This window comes from Silurus aristotelis, assembly GCF_946808225.1.
Source record: "Silurus aristotelis genome assembly, chromosome: 2".
In the NCBI taxonomy this organism is placed as follows: domain Eukaryota; kingdom Metazoa; phylum Chordata; class Actinopteri; order Siluriformes; family Siluridae; genus Silurus; species Silurus aristotelis.
Window position 1 is genome coordinate 19,365,060 of NC_139575.1, and position 17,459 is coordinate 19,382,518.

At 37.9% G+C, this 17,459-nt stretch overlaps 1 protein-coding gene across 3 annotated transcripts in view; it reads right to left on the bottom strand.

Annotated features, from left to right (window-relative positions):
- Positions 1–1,984: 1,984 nt before the first annotated feature.
- The window catches only part of quob (quattro b), a 32,684-nt gene continuing 17,209 nt past the window's right edge, over positions 1,985–17,459 (bottom strand). For 2 of the 3 annotated variants that reach the window (XM_083527822.1, XM_083527820.1), the window contains exons 6-23: positions 17,051–17,144; positions 12,858–12,944; positions 12,626–12,742; positions 10,377–10,475; positions 10,136–10,284; positions 9,838–9,976; positions 9,565–9,687; positions 7,953–8,147; positions 6,806–7,806; positions 6,162–6,411; positions 5,926–6,015; positions 4,955–5,185; positions 4,669–4,839; positions 4,375–4,552; positions 3,833–3,949; positions 3,422–3,685; positions 3,072–3,280; positions 1,985–2,988 (exon numbers count right to left, since the gene is read on the bottom strand). In XM_083527822.1, the coding sequence (XP_083383948.1) occupies positions 2,947–2,988; positions 3,072–3,280; positions 3,422–3,685; positions 3,833–3,949; positions 4,375–4,552; positions 4,669–4,839; positions 4,955–5,185; positions 5,926–6,015; positions 6,162–6,411; positions 6,806–7,806; positions 7,953–8,147; positions 9,565–9,687; positions 9,838–9,976; positions 10,136–10,284; positions 10,377–10,475; positions 12,626–12,742; positions 12,858–12,944; positions 17,051–17,144 (3,556 nt within the window). In that variant the 3' untranslated portion in view covers positions 1,985–2,946. The remainder of the gene's footprint in view (positions 2,989–3,071; positions 3,281–3,421; positions 3,686–3,832; positions 3,950–4,374; positions 4,553–4,668; positions 4,840–4,954; positions 5,186–5,925; positions 6,016–6,161; positions 6,412–6,805; positions 7,807–7,952; positions 8,148–9,564; positions 9,688–9,837; positions 9,977–10,135; positions 10,285–10,376; positions 10,476–12,625; positions 12,743–12,857; positions 12,945–17,050; positions 17,145–17,459) is intronic. The other variant, XM_083527821.1, reaches the window with a different exon arrangement.

Consider the following 17,459-nt stretch of genomic DNA (forward strand, 5'->3'; position numbering starts at 1 on the left):
ATGTAACTGCTCCCATCAGCAGACTACAAAGCCTATAAAAACATTTTGTACTTTTCAGGACTCATAGGAGACAACTATAATGATTTAATGAGTTCTCCAAGGTCAGAGACTTCACTTTCTTGATCCTTGATTGTTTGTCATGCGACTTTTATTTGAAAATGCATTGTACAATATATTTTCTTTTGTGTTCTGCAAAAGTCTAATCATTTAAGTTTGCATTGACATTAAGGTATTCGTCCCCATTTTCTTCATTGTAAAAACGTAATTTTTGAATAATTATTTAAGAAAATGTAGTGTAGAACTTTCAGTGTTCAATTTCTCTAACTTCTTGTTTTTGCATGGGGCACTGCCATGATGGAACAAGTTTGAGGCTTGTTAATTACGTTTAGGGGAAACTGCAATTCTACACCATACAAATACAGTCTGTACTATTTTGTGCTTGGTCAGTAACTTCTGGCCAAACAATAAATCAAACAATAAATATTCGATTTCAGATTTTATATATCAATTGTACATACCAGGCTGCAAAACAATAGCACATGTAGGTTGGAAGTCATGGTGATACATATGACAAGATTGTTTTCTGCAAAAAATAAAACAAAATCAAAACTTGTGCCAATCAGTTAAAAACAATGATTATATTGTCGGGATTTGACACCTGAGATTATCTGGTGCTAGATCTTCCTCACATGCCTACACAAATCTAGGGTGGGTTGTTCCCAGAAGAGGTTGTGAACATTCCATTGCCAAAATTAAACAGAAAAATCTAAAATAAATCTAATCTATTGTAAGCATTCCCAAAACTAGATATCAGAAAATACAACTAATATTTTATATTCTATATCATCAGTTATGTTCACATGCATATGTAGTTATTTGTCACAATTGTATTTAGTGGTCTAATCGAATCCATCGAATCCATCTAATGAAAGTTCACTTTAATTTCAGTAAAAAGCTACTGTATCTAGCTCTTGTACTTGGTAGGTTTACTGAACGTATTCTGTGTGACGTCGGGTGATTAGTTCTCTGTATGTATTGCGAGAGTCTTCCAAAAAACCTCACTAGACATAATGTAGTTTGAAATTCTCTTTTTTTGCCCTAAATAGACATTACTCATGCACAGATGTTTAAAATTAAGGTTCTTTAGAAGCAGATGTGGTGCAGCTGTATATAATACTACAATGCACTTTCAATACCCTGTGTTTTTAGTTCTTTACTGTACCAACACACATTTTTCTTACTTTATTAAAGTTTATTAAATTGGGGATTTGTTTTACCTTCACTGCATTTTACTATGTAATATTACACATAAAAAATATGATAGTCTTCGCTATAAGTATCTATCTATCTATCTATCTATCTATCTATCTATCTATCTATCTATCTATCTATCTATCTATCTATCTATCTATCTATCTATCTATCTATCTATCTATCTATCTATCTATCTATCTATCTATCTATCTATCTGGTTTATTGTTAAATGAGAACCTGTTGTGAACATTTGCTTCTCGCAAGAGAGTGTGTGGCATTATGATCCTCAGTGTGTTGGTAGCAATTGAAAACTCTCCTTAAAAAGGAATGATGTGCCAAAGAATATAACAGTGATTTGCATCAATTATAATAACATATAATAACATTTCATAGATCTGTATTTTTACTCTTATAAATGAAATATAAAAGAAGTACTTAATGGGAGGAATATTTAAGCAGGTTAATATACTTTAACTCAATACAGGAATAAAACACATCACCTACCACAGCATGTCGTGCAGAAACAAAATGTGAGTCTATACTGATGCTTAAGTTTAGAAGTAGAATTGTAGGGTCTCAGAATCACAATGCATTCTAAGACACTTTTGTTTTTATGTATTGTTGAATCAGACTGCTTTAACAGACTTTAATTTCTGTCCATGAATTTCTGGAAATTTCTCCACAGTGCCAAGATGCAATTGGCAAATCTTCAAGGAAGACATTATCCCTGTTTGTATGTGACATTATTATTCAGGTTTACTTTATGTTTCATACAGTATTTAACTTGTCTGCATCATTGTAATACCACAAAAAAAACAGGATAATTACTCTTTCAGTCATTTTTCACTTCAAAGACACTTTTGCTGATATTATTAACAAACCAGGAGTATGTGTAAAAAAATACTCACACAGTAGAACAATGAGATAAATCCCATTCTATGCATAAAAAATGTTTAGGAACAAAACAATGCATCATTAATAAATGAGACCCCAATGCTAATCTTACACTGTTTAATATTGTCTTATGATAATCACTGAAACTGTCCATATACAAAAGTGCAGAAGTTTTATTAAAAGAATTAAATACAAATGTATATAAAAACCCAATGTGATAGTACCATATTCTGAATGTCTGAGACAAGGATGACTGATCTTATCTGCAAAAAGAATCTAGTCCAAGTCTCCCTTTCTTCCAGTCTTTCCTACATTTTAGCTTTAGTGTCCCTTTGTTTATTGCACTTACCAATTTTTAGGCAGGTAGAAAGAGATTTAAAATTTTGGTTTGTGGTCAGACATATACTGGTGCAAATATGCAGAAAATCAGTATTTTTCACTCTTTTATGCAATACTGCATATACATATTTATAAGAAAATAACCAATCAGCTCATACAGAAAAGGAAAGACAAAATGCATAAAAAAACCACAAGCAACTGTAACTTTGGATAATAAACATTTTGGATATCAAACAGAGTAAAAAAAATGATGTATTGCTAATGATTAAGCAGATTCTAAAAAAAACAATAATAAATAGTATGTTGTATACTCTCACTCTTCTTCACAGGATATGACTATCCTGGTGAAGGAGAGCTTCCTCTGGTCATATTAAGAGGACCAGCATGCATTTTACAAAGTTTACAAGTTGATCCAAGAGTTGCAAATTCTCCATGGTTAAAATCTATGGTTAAATATCTTCAAACTTCAGTGGATTTTCCAATTTGATTATTACCTTGAACCTGCATTGTAAAAAATAAATAAATAAATAAATAATTTCCACATACAATAAATGTTTATTCTGTATGCATTGAAAAAACCCCACCTTAAGCGGTTTGTCTTTCTTTTGGTTTTGTAGTTTAGATGGTTTGTCTTTGTGTTGCTTTTGGTCATCAATTTTGTGGGGGAATGGTTTCCCTAGACCAATGTCAGACACCTCAGATACCTCATGTTCTCCACCAATCACTGACTGCAAACTGTAGCCAGAACCGCTAAAGCCACTGACACTTTCACCTGAAGATACAGAACTGTCTGCTGAAATAAGATCAATAAAAAGGCACTGAACCAAAATCCTACAATTATCCAGTGTACAGATATTCTGACAAAAGTGTAAAATGTATTGTAGCATAACTCATGACAGAATGCAGTCAAAGAGCATGTTCTGTTATATCTCACCAAGCTGATTTTGCCTGATGTTTTCCTGGTCTAAGTCATGTTCTCCAAGATTAGAGAAACCTCCAGGGTCAGACACAGAAACAACTCTTCTACTAAGGTCAATGTGGTAACCGACAGGTGAGACAGATCCTCTCCCTGAGGACGAGGAGGAGGATGAGTGGCTGCAAGTTGACACATAGCTGGCCGAACCAGTAGAATTTGGCCTCTGGGCAGGATACCCTTGTTTGATATCAGACAGCCCAGAAAAAACAGGTGCCTTACAGTCTGAGAAAAAATTATAATATATCCATAATTACACCATATTATTTATTCCACCACATTGTTTATTTGGATGTATTACTGTACTGTAAATATCCTCCAATTTATCATCCATTATTATTGTTAATACATAAGGCATATGCAGCTCTTCACCTCGTCCTGTTAGAGCACACTTAATGGCACGGTCGCAAATGGCAGCTTCACTGGGCTTAATGTCCATAAAAGGCTTGCATCCAATTCCCATGAAGACTCTCTCTTGCATACGAATCTCTGTGTGAAGGTGTAAAAATACATTTAATGGGACACCAGTCCTCTGCAGGGAAGAATGATCACACACATTCACACACTCATCTAAACCTAATATAATATTTGAGTACCCAATTCACCTACTGACATGTTTTTAGGAAATTGGAAGAAACCAGAAACTCCAGAGGATACCCATTTGGACACAGGGAAGTTATGAGAAACCCCACACAGGCAGTAAAGAGAACAGAGCTCCAGAAGAAAAACCAGGGACCCTTAAGCTGTGAAGTGGCAATGCCACCTGCTGTGCCCATTTTCATTTAAAATAACAACATATTTACACATTTATACAATGGCTTGAACTGGGAATGTCATCATGGAAACAAAATGCTACTCTATGCTAATGCACTATGTAATTAATGAGACACATTAAATAAGGCATGTCTGCTGACCCCTGTTGTGTATAGCCTGCTCCCACAAAATCCTCTCCAGGTCTTTGGTCCAGTCTTTCTTCACTTCATAACTACATGCCTGTAGTGTGTATGTGTCCTGTGACTTCCTCCTCCGAAACCAGATTTCAAAGCACAGTCCACTATCACCACAGTTATGTGTCATCCCAATGTCAGAGGTCTGTAGATACAGGAAAAAGAAATTAATAAAGAAAATAAAATATTTAAATTTGGACAGAGTTTTGTATTTTGTTCCAATATAGGAAATATTTGTATATGAATGTACTGGGTGGTTACCTTGAATGACTGTTTGTAGATATATATGTCATTCCCAACCTCTGTTTTCTTGGTCTTGCTAAAAAGTATAAGTTCTTGGAAAAGAAAAATGTGCCTGTAATACTTCTTTTTCCTAAAGGTCATCAGGAACTCATCTTGGCGAATCAGTTGTCCTTGTTCCTTCAAATTGACCTGCACGAGTCCAAAAATATTCAGGGTAGTAAAGATCTTTTTCACCTGTTTTTTGTAGTAATAATGATATTGTTTAACACTGAACACACTATTCGTTTCCCTCCACCCCACTTACATCGCATTCCTGAATGTCATCCATAGCAAGGAGGTTGTTGCCATGACGAAGCTGGAACTGGATGACCTCTAATGCAGCCTGTAACTCTGCTCGCTCAGGAGCTTTGTGTGACGTTGCGTCACACTCCTGTAGCATGTCCTGCAGAAGCAGACCATATTTACTGATGCGCTGCACTGGCTTCAGCAGGTATGATGACAGGTCCATTTTGTCTCCCAGCAGCTGCTGTTTTTGCTGCAGAAGAAAAAAATGTGTGTGGATTTACTAATGATTAGTTAGGGAAAGCAACAAATTAAGGCTTTCCTTCTACTTAGAAATAACTTATCACGCAAAGAAGGTTACGTTTTATGCAATTTCAAGTTTAGCAAGGACTTTTCTTTAAAACCAGATGACAACAAAAGAAAAATAATATTCTTTATTAATTTATGAGACTGTAATACGTTTCCAGAACATGTTTGATTTGTTTGGAAGTGTACTAAAGGAATGAACACCATTCTTACAAAAGACATGTCTCCCACATGGAATGTTCATGAAGTTGGGGGAAAGACGTCCCACAAATATTTTCCAATTTGTTTGGGGCAGGTGATAGCATAGCGGTTAAGGCTTTGTACTTTGGCTCCACAGGTCATGAGTTCAAACCCCGGTCATACCAAGCTGCCACCCATAGGCACCTTAACAGGGCCCTTAACTCCACAACTGCTCAGCTGTATAAATGCTGTAAATCTAATGTAGCTCTGGATAAGGACATCTGCCAAATACCATAAATGTTTGCTTGAGTTGAGATCTGGTGATAAAAATGGCCATAAAATTATTTATTCTTTGTTTAATATTCTTTAAACCTTTAATTGCCTCATTGTATCACATGGATTCAGTATTATAGTTCTGGATCAAACCACTGCTATCTAATTTGTTCCTTTGTGTCATTCATCTGTATTGTATCATTACCTTGTTAGAACATAGTTTTTCCCTTTTACCTTAAAGAACTCTTTTCCATGATTGATCAGCAGGTGGTCTGAGCGTGGTTTATTTTTGCTATAGAGAGCATAGAGACCAAAACTCTCTTTCTGGATTTGGGAAAGATGTGGGTTAGTCTCAAAGTGCAGAGATAGACATTAATACAGTATAATGGTGGCTTAAAATGAATGTGAACTGTAAAGCAATTCTTAGGACTCTGTGTCTAAAGCAGATCATATCCTAAAAACGTACTTACATGTCGTAGAAAACATCGTCCTACACGGAAAGGGTGTCTTAGGCAAAGTTCTAGCTCATTCAGGAAATGATGTTGATGGAACTCTCTGAGTTTTTCCAGGTTTCCAAAGATGCTTCCTCTTTGTCCTCTCAGATCTTGTGGCACATCTTGTCGCTCGAGTTCTGGGAAGTAGTGCTCCATAACATATCCCAGTGCTTTTACATATTCCTTTTCTGTCTGCAACAACTCTTCCATGATGTGCTGCAGTTTACTGCCCAGACAACACAGTGACATGAAGAGTCAAGACATTCAGACTTTCAAAAGATTCATTTGCATTATTCACTGCATAATCTTTTTGGGGTAACAGTTATTAAAAAAAAAAAAAACTGATTCCTAAGTGAATAGTACAATATAGCAGTATAACAAAAAACAAGCTCCTATTTTTATAATGCCTGCATTTTAAACATGCTCCACATTTAATCACCAGCATATGTTTGATAATAAACAACATAAAGATGCATACCGGTACTTGACATCATACTTAAAATAAATGAGAACAGAGCACAGTCACCGATCACATATTGAAAACAAATGGGAGCTTGCTTCAAGTGTGTGCAGATGTTGCTCTTGTAACTTGTGCAGAATTTCTTCTCTTGTTAACTCACAGTAAATTATTGCTGTTCTCCATTTCTATGGTGGAGTTGCAGTCTGAGGTATCCTCTAGCCTGTCTGCTGTTATAGAGTCTCTAGAGGGGTAGCCTGAATTTCTATCATGCAGGTAGACCCTGCTGCAGTTCTCCTTTTTCATCCAGCATAATCCCGGGCTGGAAACACTAGAGCAAAAGCTCTCTTGCCGAGATATTTGAGAATCTTGGTCATCCACAGTGACACTGGGTTTACCTCTGCTATCCTTTTGGATCCATTCTAGTTTCATATCAGAAAAGTCTGAGCAGAAGCTGTCTTTATGATTTGCAACACATTCTCGGTCAGGTAGAAATATACTGGGTTTGCTCATAGATGTTTTCTGGTGCACAGACAATGGAGACCCAGTTAACATAGGACTAAAGCTTCTTACACAAGAGCCCTCGCTATGGGATCTGCCTAATGCTAGATTTCTTTCACTCCTACCGACAAAGTCATCATTTCTGAGATCAGCCTCACTATAATGCTCACGAGGAAACTTTACTAATTTATCCGTTAGGGTGTTTTTCAATGTTGATTGTTTGTGTATATGTACAGATTCACACTGAGCATTCTGAATCTGTCTATTAACTTCACACTGCTGAGATTGGACCTCAACATGAGCCAGGGAGTAACTTTTTTTGCGGGAAGTAGGAGTGTGCGGAGAGGCTTCATCATTCTTCACCATGGTTTCATCCCTCTGTGAAAAACTTTTAAGCTTTAGCTTTCTATCCAACTCTAGCAGCTTCTCGTCCAGTATCTGCCTAACCTCTTGGCACACTGAACAAGCTTCACTCCACACACGAACCACTCCATGATGCTTCTCGGTCATGGCGTTACTTTTCTCCTCCTCAAAGTGCTCAGGCAAAAAGGCTTTAAATCTCTCCTGAAAAGATTTCAGCTTGCTGATGTTGGAAGTTTCTGTGTAGCAGCCCATCTCCATGTGTTCCAGGAAATGACTGCATTCTTTAGTAAGAGCGAAAGCCTGATAAAAAAAAGACGAATTGAATTAATTTGATTAATCTGACTTTCTGCTTGGCATAAAATTCAACATAAAGTAATTATCTATCTCAGAGAATGTCTCCTATTTTAGAGCATTAAGCAATTACAGCTTAATTGGGTTGTGCTAACCTGTTCACAGAAGTGAAGCAGACGAATGAATGCCTCCAGGTTAAATTTACGCTGCTCAGCTTGCACCATGAAAGCTGCCAAGTCGGATTTGAACTTTGTCATGTGAATATGGAAAATGTTAGTCTCAGGATAACATGTTCCCTGGATTTTTCTCTCCACATCGTTCATCAATGCAATTGCTTTGTTTTTGCTATCCTTTAAAGAGAAAAAAGCAAAACACTTTCCATTAGAAAAGGGTTAAAGTCAAATTAAACAAAAAATTCCACATAATCTAAAGACATATTTTACTATTTGAGACAGACAGTGGCAGGCGATCAGGGCCAGCAAGGCCTTCTCTGCTGGCCTAAACACTATCAGAAGCACTGACATACATTTACAACCTAAATTCTAATATTTGTTCCATGAAATTGTATTAATTTATATAGCGTTTCTCTTGCCTGCACTGCTTCCAGTACATGTATGTTGTTCGATTTTTTATCTTTATGTGCTGCCATGTCAATCTAATCTGCCCAGGGCCTGCAAAGTCTGTACTGCTGGCTCTTTTACCATAGAGAATATTATGAATGGGTCTGTTTCTTTAACCAATCAGATTTCAAATTCGCTTTGCTAGCTGGCCCAGAATAGCTTCAGCATTTTGCCCTCCTCTGATTGGTTGGTCAGAGAGAAACTGTTACAGCCAAATTCAACTGGCAAAACACCTGTGTAGCATGTTGCACACATGAATGCATTTGAGTTAGACTTTTTTATGCCTGTGGTGGAAAAGAAATTGATATGGTCTCATTTTAAAGAAAAGCTAAACATCGTGAGGAGGTCGGCTAATCCCGAAGCTAGCTAGCTTGTCTCAGCCCAGAAAAAGGGTTTCACTTCCACTTCCAGACCAGTGAATACGAGCGGTACCACTGGATTACAGCCTCTGAGGAGCGGTGCAAATTATGAGGATGCATCTCTGGTGAGTAGGTTGGATTTTATCATACAAATATTGATTCTGAACTGCTCCAGATGATGTAGGTGCACAGTTGCGATGGTAGTGTAGAGGTTTGGAGTTGGAAACTGGGTTTCTTTCTATTTAGTAAAATGGTATTTACTCTGCATATGTGAAATACAATGCGTGGCATCTGTAATGCGTAATGTGTATATTGTGTTTTTGTATAGTATTGATGGTTTTTATAATCGCGACGTGATAATGGTGGTATTAAGAGGTGGATTAAGGTGGGTAAGTCCTCACTGAAGGCCCAGGTACCAAATGCATGGCCCACCACTAGAGACAGACTATTTTTCCTCTAGAGCATGTGTGTCCAATTGTTTCCACAAAGGGCCGGTGTGTGTGTGCAGGTTTTCATTCCAAACAACCAAGGGCCACACCTGATAGTTATTGAAAGATAAAAATCATTTGAATTAAATAGGTAGAAGAGGTGTAGATTTACTTGATTTGAATGAAAACTGCACCCCCACTGGCTCTTTGTGGAAAAGATTGGACACCCTGATCTAGAGCGCTAATTCATAATACAAATTGATAATCCACTATATGACAAGCCACTACATGGTGAATTTTACATTCAGTGTTTATGTTTGTATTCATGTATAAAGAACTATTTAAATACATTTATGCTACCTTTGCCTGAGTAAGGACATCAATAACATCTGCAAGTCTTTGCTCCAGTATCTCCCTTGGTTCTTCTGCTGGGTCAAGGTCCCTCTGCCATTTCCTAGCCTCCTCTTTACACCACTCTCTGGTCTGTGAATTATATTAATTCTAGACTTGAAAATATATTTTTCTTTTGTCCACATTATGTAGGTGCTAAATCATTTTCATGCTCAAAAACAAACACAGACTATATCATCTGCAAAATAATTATAAATTAGCTCTACAGTGTTGTTGTCTCACTGTGTTAAGTTGTTCCTCTGTTTCCCTCAGCAGCAGCACATGATCTAGATGCTGCAGTGATTGATTGGACCTCATAACTAATGTGTGAACTCCTTCTTCCACCTGATTATATAAACACATCACAGCCTCCATTGAGTCACTGTAAAATGTAAGAACAAATGCATTACAAATTAAAACATTTGTATTTAATTTTTGTAAAATATATGTGGAAGCCATCTTTTGAAAACAACAACAACAACAACAACAACAACAACAACAACAACAACAACACTGCTATAACTACATGACAAACAATTACCTGTAGTCTTCAGACTGAGAAAATCGACATTCTTCTTTCCTCATTCTGGCTAGTATAGCACCACCATCCCTTTGAAGAGTGACCATGTGTGTATCCTCAAGTACCTGCTTCATGGCACTCTTCTGTTCTTGGCTACATCTCCTCACATCCTGTGTTATATTAATATTTAAATAAATCTTATTGTAGACTTTTTTTTCCTAGCCTAGGATATATGCTATATATCTTAAGATTCCATTGGTACCTCTGCAGTGTCAGTCTTCTTGTTAATGTCCAATTTTTGTATAGCATTCTGTAACAACAGGGCTGCTCCATGAAGGTCCCTCTCAAAGATGAAGAGTTTCTGTGGCACACACACACACACACACACACACACACACACACACACACAAAATGACATCTGATCTGATCCTAGTACCCCAAGACAAAGAATAAGAATGCAGTATTTGGATGTCAAAAGTCTACTACTAAGTGCATGCCTGTCATACTTTCCCATTCAAGTTAATGTCCTGGTTAGGACACAGTTGTGAAGTAAAAAACAGAATTGTTCAAAAATTAAAAGCTCAAGATTTATAATTATTAAGAATAATTATGCAGGGACAATTCTATTATTTGCATTACACATGTGCTATAATTGTGCTTTCTGGATGTCTCATTACTGAAATGTGTGTGCAGTTCATGCCTATGACGATGGTAGAACTGTCTTTGAGTTTTTCTAGACCTCTAAGCCTCTAAGTCAAAATAAAAAAGGAAGAATAGAGAAATCAGGCTGAAGAAGTATAACATATAATTCTTGGACAAATTCAATAAAAATAAAGAAAGAAAGAAAAAGAGAGGGATAAGCAAATTATCTATCATATTTCCCAATGGAGATGGATTAAGAGCCCTAAAACATTTTACAGTTGAATGTGTGACTGATAAAAGACCCACCCACTGAAATACTTTTCAGATTATCAGAACTTGTCTTAATACTTTATCTGTGTCAGCTTCAAGTTATCATTTCCAAGTAAGAGATGTTCATTATTGGCACTAAAATGGGATCCTCCTATGCTACCCTCAAAAGAACTTTAAATGATATTCAGGGCATTTATCCACACTATCGCTTAAGTAATTTAAAGATCAATTTGTTGTACAAGCTGCACAAATGAGAATTTCCAGCATTCTATTTTCTTCTGGAATATACATGGAGTACTGCGCTCTCTGAGTTGAGCATACTGTTTATAGACATTAAAGTCAATATATTCACTTTAAAAACCTCTAATTTCAAGCTGACCAACTTTCATTCTTTGGCATACTTACTTTCAAAGGACTGCAAAATATTCCATTCCTTAATCACAGCTAATGAGACTTAATGACAATAAAGAAATTAATTAAATAATCTGGCTAATTGAATTTGTGCCACTCTTGTAAGCAAATTTATTAACTTTATACTGTAGCCACTATAATCCGACCTAAAAGATAATTTTACTACTATCACACCTTGTGTTTCACTGCAGAAATTGCTATTACTTTAAGAGATGTAATACAATATACATTGGAGAAACCACAGGAATACTTGTGGTTTGTGGATTGTTTTGCTAAGCACCTTAATGCCATTTGAATGAAAGATTTCTCCGCTCCAGTGGCAAAACACTTCGACCGTGCATTATTTTACGCTCTATTTTAAGCTCTGCAGCTGTTCAATCATCAAGCATTTCAAATATTCATTGGTTTTGCTCCAGCCTTTAAAAAAGAAAGACGAATAAAAGATAATAGTATTTGAAATGGGGCAGTTTGTTCTTTTGTCTATGCAATTAAAGAATCTTTTTAAAATCAATATATGTGAATGTGACTGACAGGAGGTGTTTCTGTTGGTATGACTGTTAATTAATAGATTCGTAGCTGTAGGCTTGGTTTGTGCATTAGTTGTTGAAAAGGATAGCCCTGAGAGCTGTTTATGAGGAAGCATTAAGGCCAATTTGAAGCAGAAAAAAAACCCACACGCATTAAGCACAGTCAGTGCAACAATGTGTAAAGTCCTTTCAGTGCATTTTACATTTATGGTGTTTGGCACAGCATGGTAAGTTGTCTAGGACAACTTCAAACTTTTTAATTTCTACAACTGAGCTATTGAGTGTTAGGGGACTTATTCAAGGGCTCAACAGTGGCAGCTTGGAAGAGCTAATATTTGAACTCATGATAATGTGGTAAGAAATTCCAAGAGCTCAACCACTGAGCTACCCCTGAATCTAAGTCATCTAGTTTAGTTTACATTTACAACATCTCAACACTATTCTGTGGAATAAATGGGATCTAAAATACGTAGTACATGCACTATTACTGGAAATATAATGCATATATACAGTAATATGTTGTAACCTGTGGAAAAGCAAAAAAGACAAAAACTTGATTATTCAGCTCACACAGAAATGTAAAATAATTCCGCTGCTTTTCCCTGGATTAAAACCCTAAGGATTTTAGTCAGCTGTTTAAAATAACCATGTATTTTCTTACTTCGTAAAACTGAATCCATTCAGTGTGAATGTAAGGGAAAGATCCTCCAAGTTCACTTGTCAGCTGCTGTCCATCAACACTCTTAAGAAGAGCTTTTAGTGAGGTAATAATTTCCATCTGAATTTGAAAGAGACAAAGGTTTGTTTAAAATAAATCATGAGTTAAGACAATTCTGCAAACTTGTTTATGCTGATATACATAAAAAAGTGTACCACTCTACAACAACTGGTACCTGTAATCCTGGTGGTCTGTCTGCACGAGGACTTTGGTCTTTTTCCACTAACAACAAAACACTGTGCACAGCACGGAGGACCTGCTCCTAAAAAGTCAACAGGCCATTTTATGTGTGTGTTTCCATATTCTATTTCAATTCCATATTTTTTTATAGCACTTTTAGCAAAATATATTGACACAAAGCAGCTTTACAGAGAACTTTGCAATTCATTCAACTTTGAGAATACAGTGACAATGAAATTCTCACTGAGGTCACATAAAGAAATCAGGAAAGAAACCATTGACAGAGCCTTTCCTTTTTTGGGTGGCATCTGTCACTGGGATTAATCTTAAAAGTATGTTCAGTATGACCATCACAGTCTTTACTATTAAAGTGGCAGTAATAGTAGCATAAATCACTTTGTGCAATCTTTTCTGTGTATTTTTTTTTAATTTGTATGTTTTACAAATTGAGTCATGTAAAGTGTTCATCACATTAATACAAGCAAGTTATATAAGAAAGTTTGATGGAGCTTTATTTCTGTTAGCTATCTGTCAGTGCTTTATTCAGAACATAAACAGGAAAAGGTCGACTGTGTGACAATTTAACATCATCCAACAGACAGTTATAACTACATCCTCAAGATGGATGAGTCAGCATTGCAAAGAATATGGACAATTGCTAAAAACGAAATTATGGTGAAGCAGATCATATTGCTCAAGTGATGTGGAGAAGGAAGCAATCATGACGAGAGAGAAAGGTCGAATTGAGGAACAGCAGCAAAAAAAAATGCTAGCTGAAACAATACAAGGAAAAGCAGAAGTTAGGAAACAGCAACAGAAATGCTGGATGAAACAGCACAATCAAAAGCAGCACGTTGAGGCTGATTTTTATGTTATATATTTTTTCTATTGCAGAAAGAAGCCACTATTGAAGCCGTAGTTTTTAAAGAATATGAATTAAGTGTCAGGCTTAAAAAGGAATCATGCAGCTCAAGCAGAGTCGAACTGAGTATGTGCAGAAACATGCACAGCTATACAGCGCCCTAGAGCAGACTTTCAAATCAAAACAAGCAAGAAGGAATCTAAGTTATGTGACGTGGAGCAATGCTGTAGGCTCCCTCCCTCCAACAGTTAGCAAGGAGTCAAACACACAAGACAGTTCCTTTTTGACTCCCGTCCAGAAAATTACTGGGCATAGAAATCATCTTTTCTAACTCTAACGGGAGAACTTAGTCTAAACGGTAGAGAGGAAATCAACCTTCTAGTTTTATGGCTTGCCCCTGATTTTATGCAACACTAAGTGTTTAAACAGTCATGTCGTGGATGATGTTGCATTAGGTTTACAAAAAAATATGGTGTCATCTTGAAGAGTTCTATGGAAGTCCAGAAATCTTTGCACAGGAAATGGAAGGTTTTCCTTGTATCACAAACAAAGATACCTGGTTTGAGACTTGTTGCTTGAACTGCAGTCTGCAAAAGAGAGTGGCCTGTTACCTGGATTCATTTACCTTGACACAGTGAGGGGAGTGACCCTGTTGTAGAAAAACTACCGTTCAGTCTCCAGAACAAATTCAAGGTTTCAGGTATAAAGAAAAACCATATGGTATACTTCTATCCATTTAGATTCTTTGTGGAATGTGTTTGTACACAAGCAGGAATTTCAACTGACAGTTCATTCAACAAAACTCGAAGAAGCTGTGAGGTCAAACAACAGAACTTCTGTCTTTGTTGAGAAATCTGAAGTAGTAGCTGCATGACCAAACTAAAACTGAATTTCAGACAAGCACATACACCCAAAACCCACAAAGTTTGCACCATACATAATAAATTGTTTCAGCAGTACCTCCCTCGCCGATCTCATGGGGCTGCTGGGCGGCAGCCCCTGCCCCGAGAAGAGCCGTTTACATCCCGGGGCAGTTGAATGTCAGAGCAGACACCCTGTCGAGACAGGGGCCGAGGCCTGGGGAATGGAGCTTATATGGTGGAGATTCTACAGAGCCCAGGTGGATCTTTTTGTGACCCGGGAGACTTTGCACTGTCACCTCTGGTTCTCTCTCTCTCACGCAGCCCCATTAGGCCTGGATGCCATGGTACAGTCGTGCCCGATCGTGCTGCTCCCTGGAGTTCTGGAGAGAGTTCGCCAGGATGGAGTCCGTCTCCTCCTGGTGGCACCTCGGTGGCCGGGCAAATCATGGTTTGCGGCTCTCTTGTCCCTACTCGAGGGCCCTCCATGGGAGATTCCTCCCAGGAGGGATCTCCTCTCGCAGGCGGGCGGAACCCTAGTTCACTTCCACCCGGAGTTGTGGATGTTGTGGCTGTGGCCCCTGAGGGGGCACAGTTCATAGCGGCTGGTCTCTCTACCGAGGTAGTAGAGACCCTTCTCCCTTCTGTCTATTAAGACCGCCTTCCTCTTGGTGATTTCCTCCCTGAAGAGGATCGGGATCTGCAGGCTCTGTCCGTGGCCCCGTCTCGCCTGGAGTTTACCCCTGGCATGGCCAGAGTGTTTCTCTATCTGAATCCTGGGTATTTACCTAAGGTGCCTTCGGCTCCCACACGACCTGTCGTGTTGCAGGCATTATGCCCTTCTCGGTTGTCATGTTTTATGACCTTAACCTCAGAGCCACCCTTGGCTCCTCTGTCCTACGTGCAGGTGCCGAGGCCATCACTCTCTAGGCAGGGTCTGGTTAGTGTGGCGTGATTGGAAACTCGTTCCCAAAGCGTTTCGACACAGCTCAAGTTCCCGAAGGGGAACGTCTCTAGGTTATGACTGTAATCCTAGTTCCCCAAGGGAACGAGATGCTGCGTCTCTGTGCCACGCTTACCTTCTCTCATGCAGAAGTTAGCGTCCTTTCCATCTCGCAGCCATTTATAGCTTCCTGGTTTACGCGATGTCGCACACCTATGACGTCACGTCTAAATGCCTATTGGTCAGATTTCACATGTGGTTCAGAGCACGGTCACGCAGGGGCGTTCCCAAAGTTCCCAACGTCTCGTTCCCTCCGGGAACTAGGGTTACGGACAGCTTTTCTCAACCTGCTTCCTACTCTCACCACAAATCATACTTTATCTGCAAACATCATAGACCATGGAGACTCCTGTCTGACCTTGTCTGTCAACCTTTTCACGAACCTGCAAACAGGTAAGGGTTTAGAGCCGATCCTTGATGAAATTCAACCTTCACCTTGAACCAGTCTGTCGTTCCTACTGCACACTTCACTGCTGTCACACTGTCCTCATACATGTCCTGCAGCACCTTCACATACTTCTCTGACACACCTGACTTCCTTATACAATACCACAAATCCTCTCTCAGCACCCTGTCACAAACTTTCTCTAAACCCACAAACACACAATGCAACTCCTTCTGACCTTCACTATACTTCTTCATCAACATTCTCAAAGCAAGTATTGCATCTGTAGTGCTCTTCCTTGGCATTTTTAGTGCTCTTACCCTCTTACCCATTTTTAGTGCTCTTCCCTTAGATCGTAATACTCAGAACCCCTGAGGATGATAAAACTGATTGATTACAGATTGACCATACATGTCGAAGGCACTAGTTCTTTGCTGGCAGTTGTCTGAGTAACGTTAATGGCTAAAGTCATGGCCATTACAAGTTCCCGACCCATAGCTCCAATTTCAACAGATGCAGGAAACTTTGAGTTAGGACACCTGCATTTTTCAGCTGGAAGATGGGGAATCGAAGTGCAGCAAGTGGCCAGTGGGGTTATTAACAGAACCTATACCTTTATCTAAAGAAAAAAATTTGCAAGGTTATGGTGAAGACTGCCAAGCAGGGTATTGCCAGAGCAATTTCAGCCCTAGTATTTAATATAATTTTACTTTTGTCAAGTAAACATTATGTATAGTCATATAACACAAGTTATACTGGCCAGGGAGTGTTGCATACAGTGTTTGGTTTATTTTTGTAAGCTGTTTTTTAATAGATTTAAGAAGTTTGTGTGTAATGTCTAGTCCTGAAAAAAAAGTATTATGACGCTGCTTGATAGAATGCAACTGGAAGCCTGTAAGATATACATTTCATATGAAAAACCAATTGTAATTTTTTCTTGTGTTAATTTATTCAAAGTGTTTATCAATCAATGTGAAAACTGGCACAAGCCCACGGTTAACACTGTAATAGATCTGTCTAATTTATTTTTCTATCATTAACTTGATCAATATGAGTAGTATGCAACTGCAAAACTTACCTGTACCATTAGCAATGCCTTATAGAGCACTGAGGGAATTTGAACAATCTGGCTGTTGATTATGACTGTCAATCCCAGATCTCTCACTTGTTTCCTACAATAGGTTAAACAGAAGTTTGGTTAAATGTAATAAGTGTTAAAATTGGTCCTACTCCTATATGAATCTACAATTGTGAACCAAAAATGAGCGTGAACGCTCCTGAATGCATTTCTTGACACATGACACAAATAATAACAAAAAGTGTGCAAACTTCAAGGACACCAAATGAAAAATGACATGTTAAGGTGTTCGTTTACAAAAATCTAAAATTCTTAAGATATATTAGTTGAAAAAACACATACTGAGTGAAACAAGTAAAAAGATACTGCTTTCAGTGACTTTATTTTATGTAGGAAAAATACAGCCATT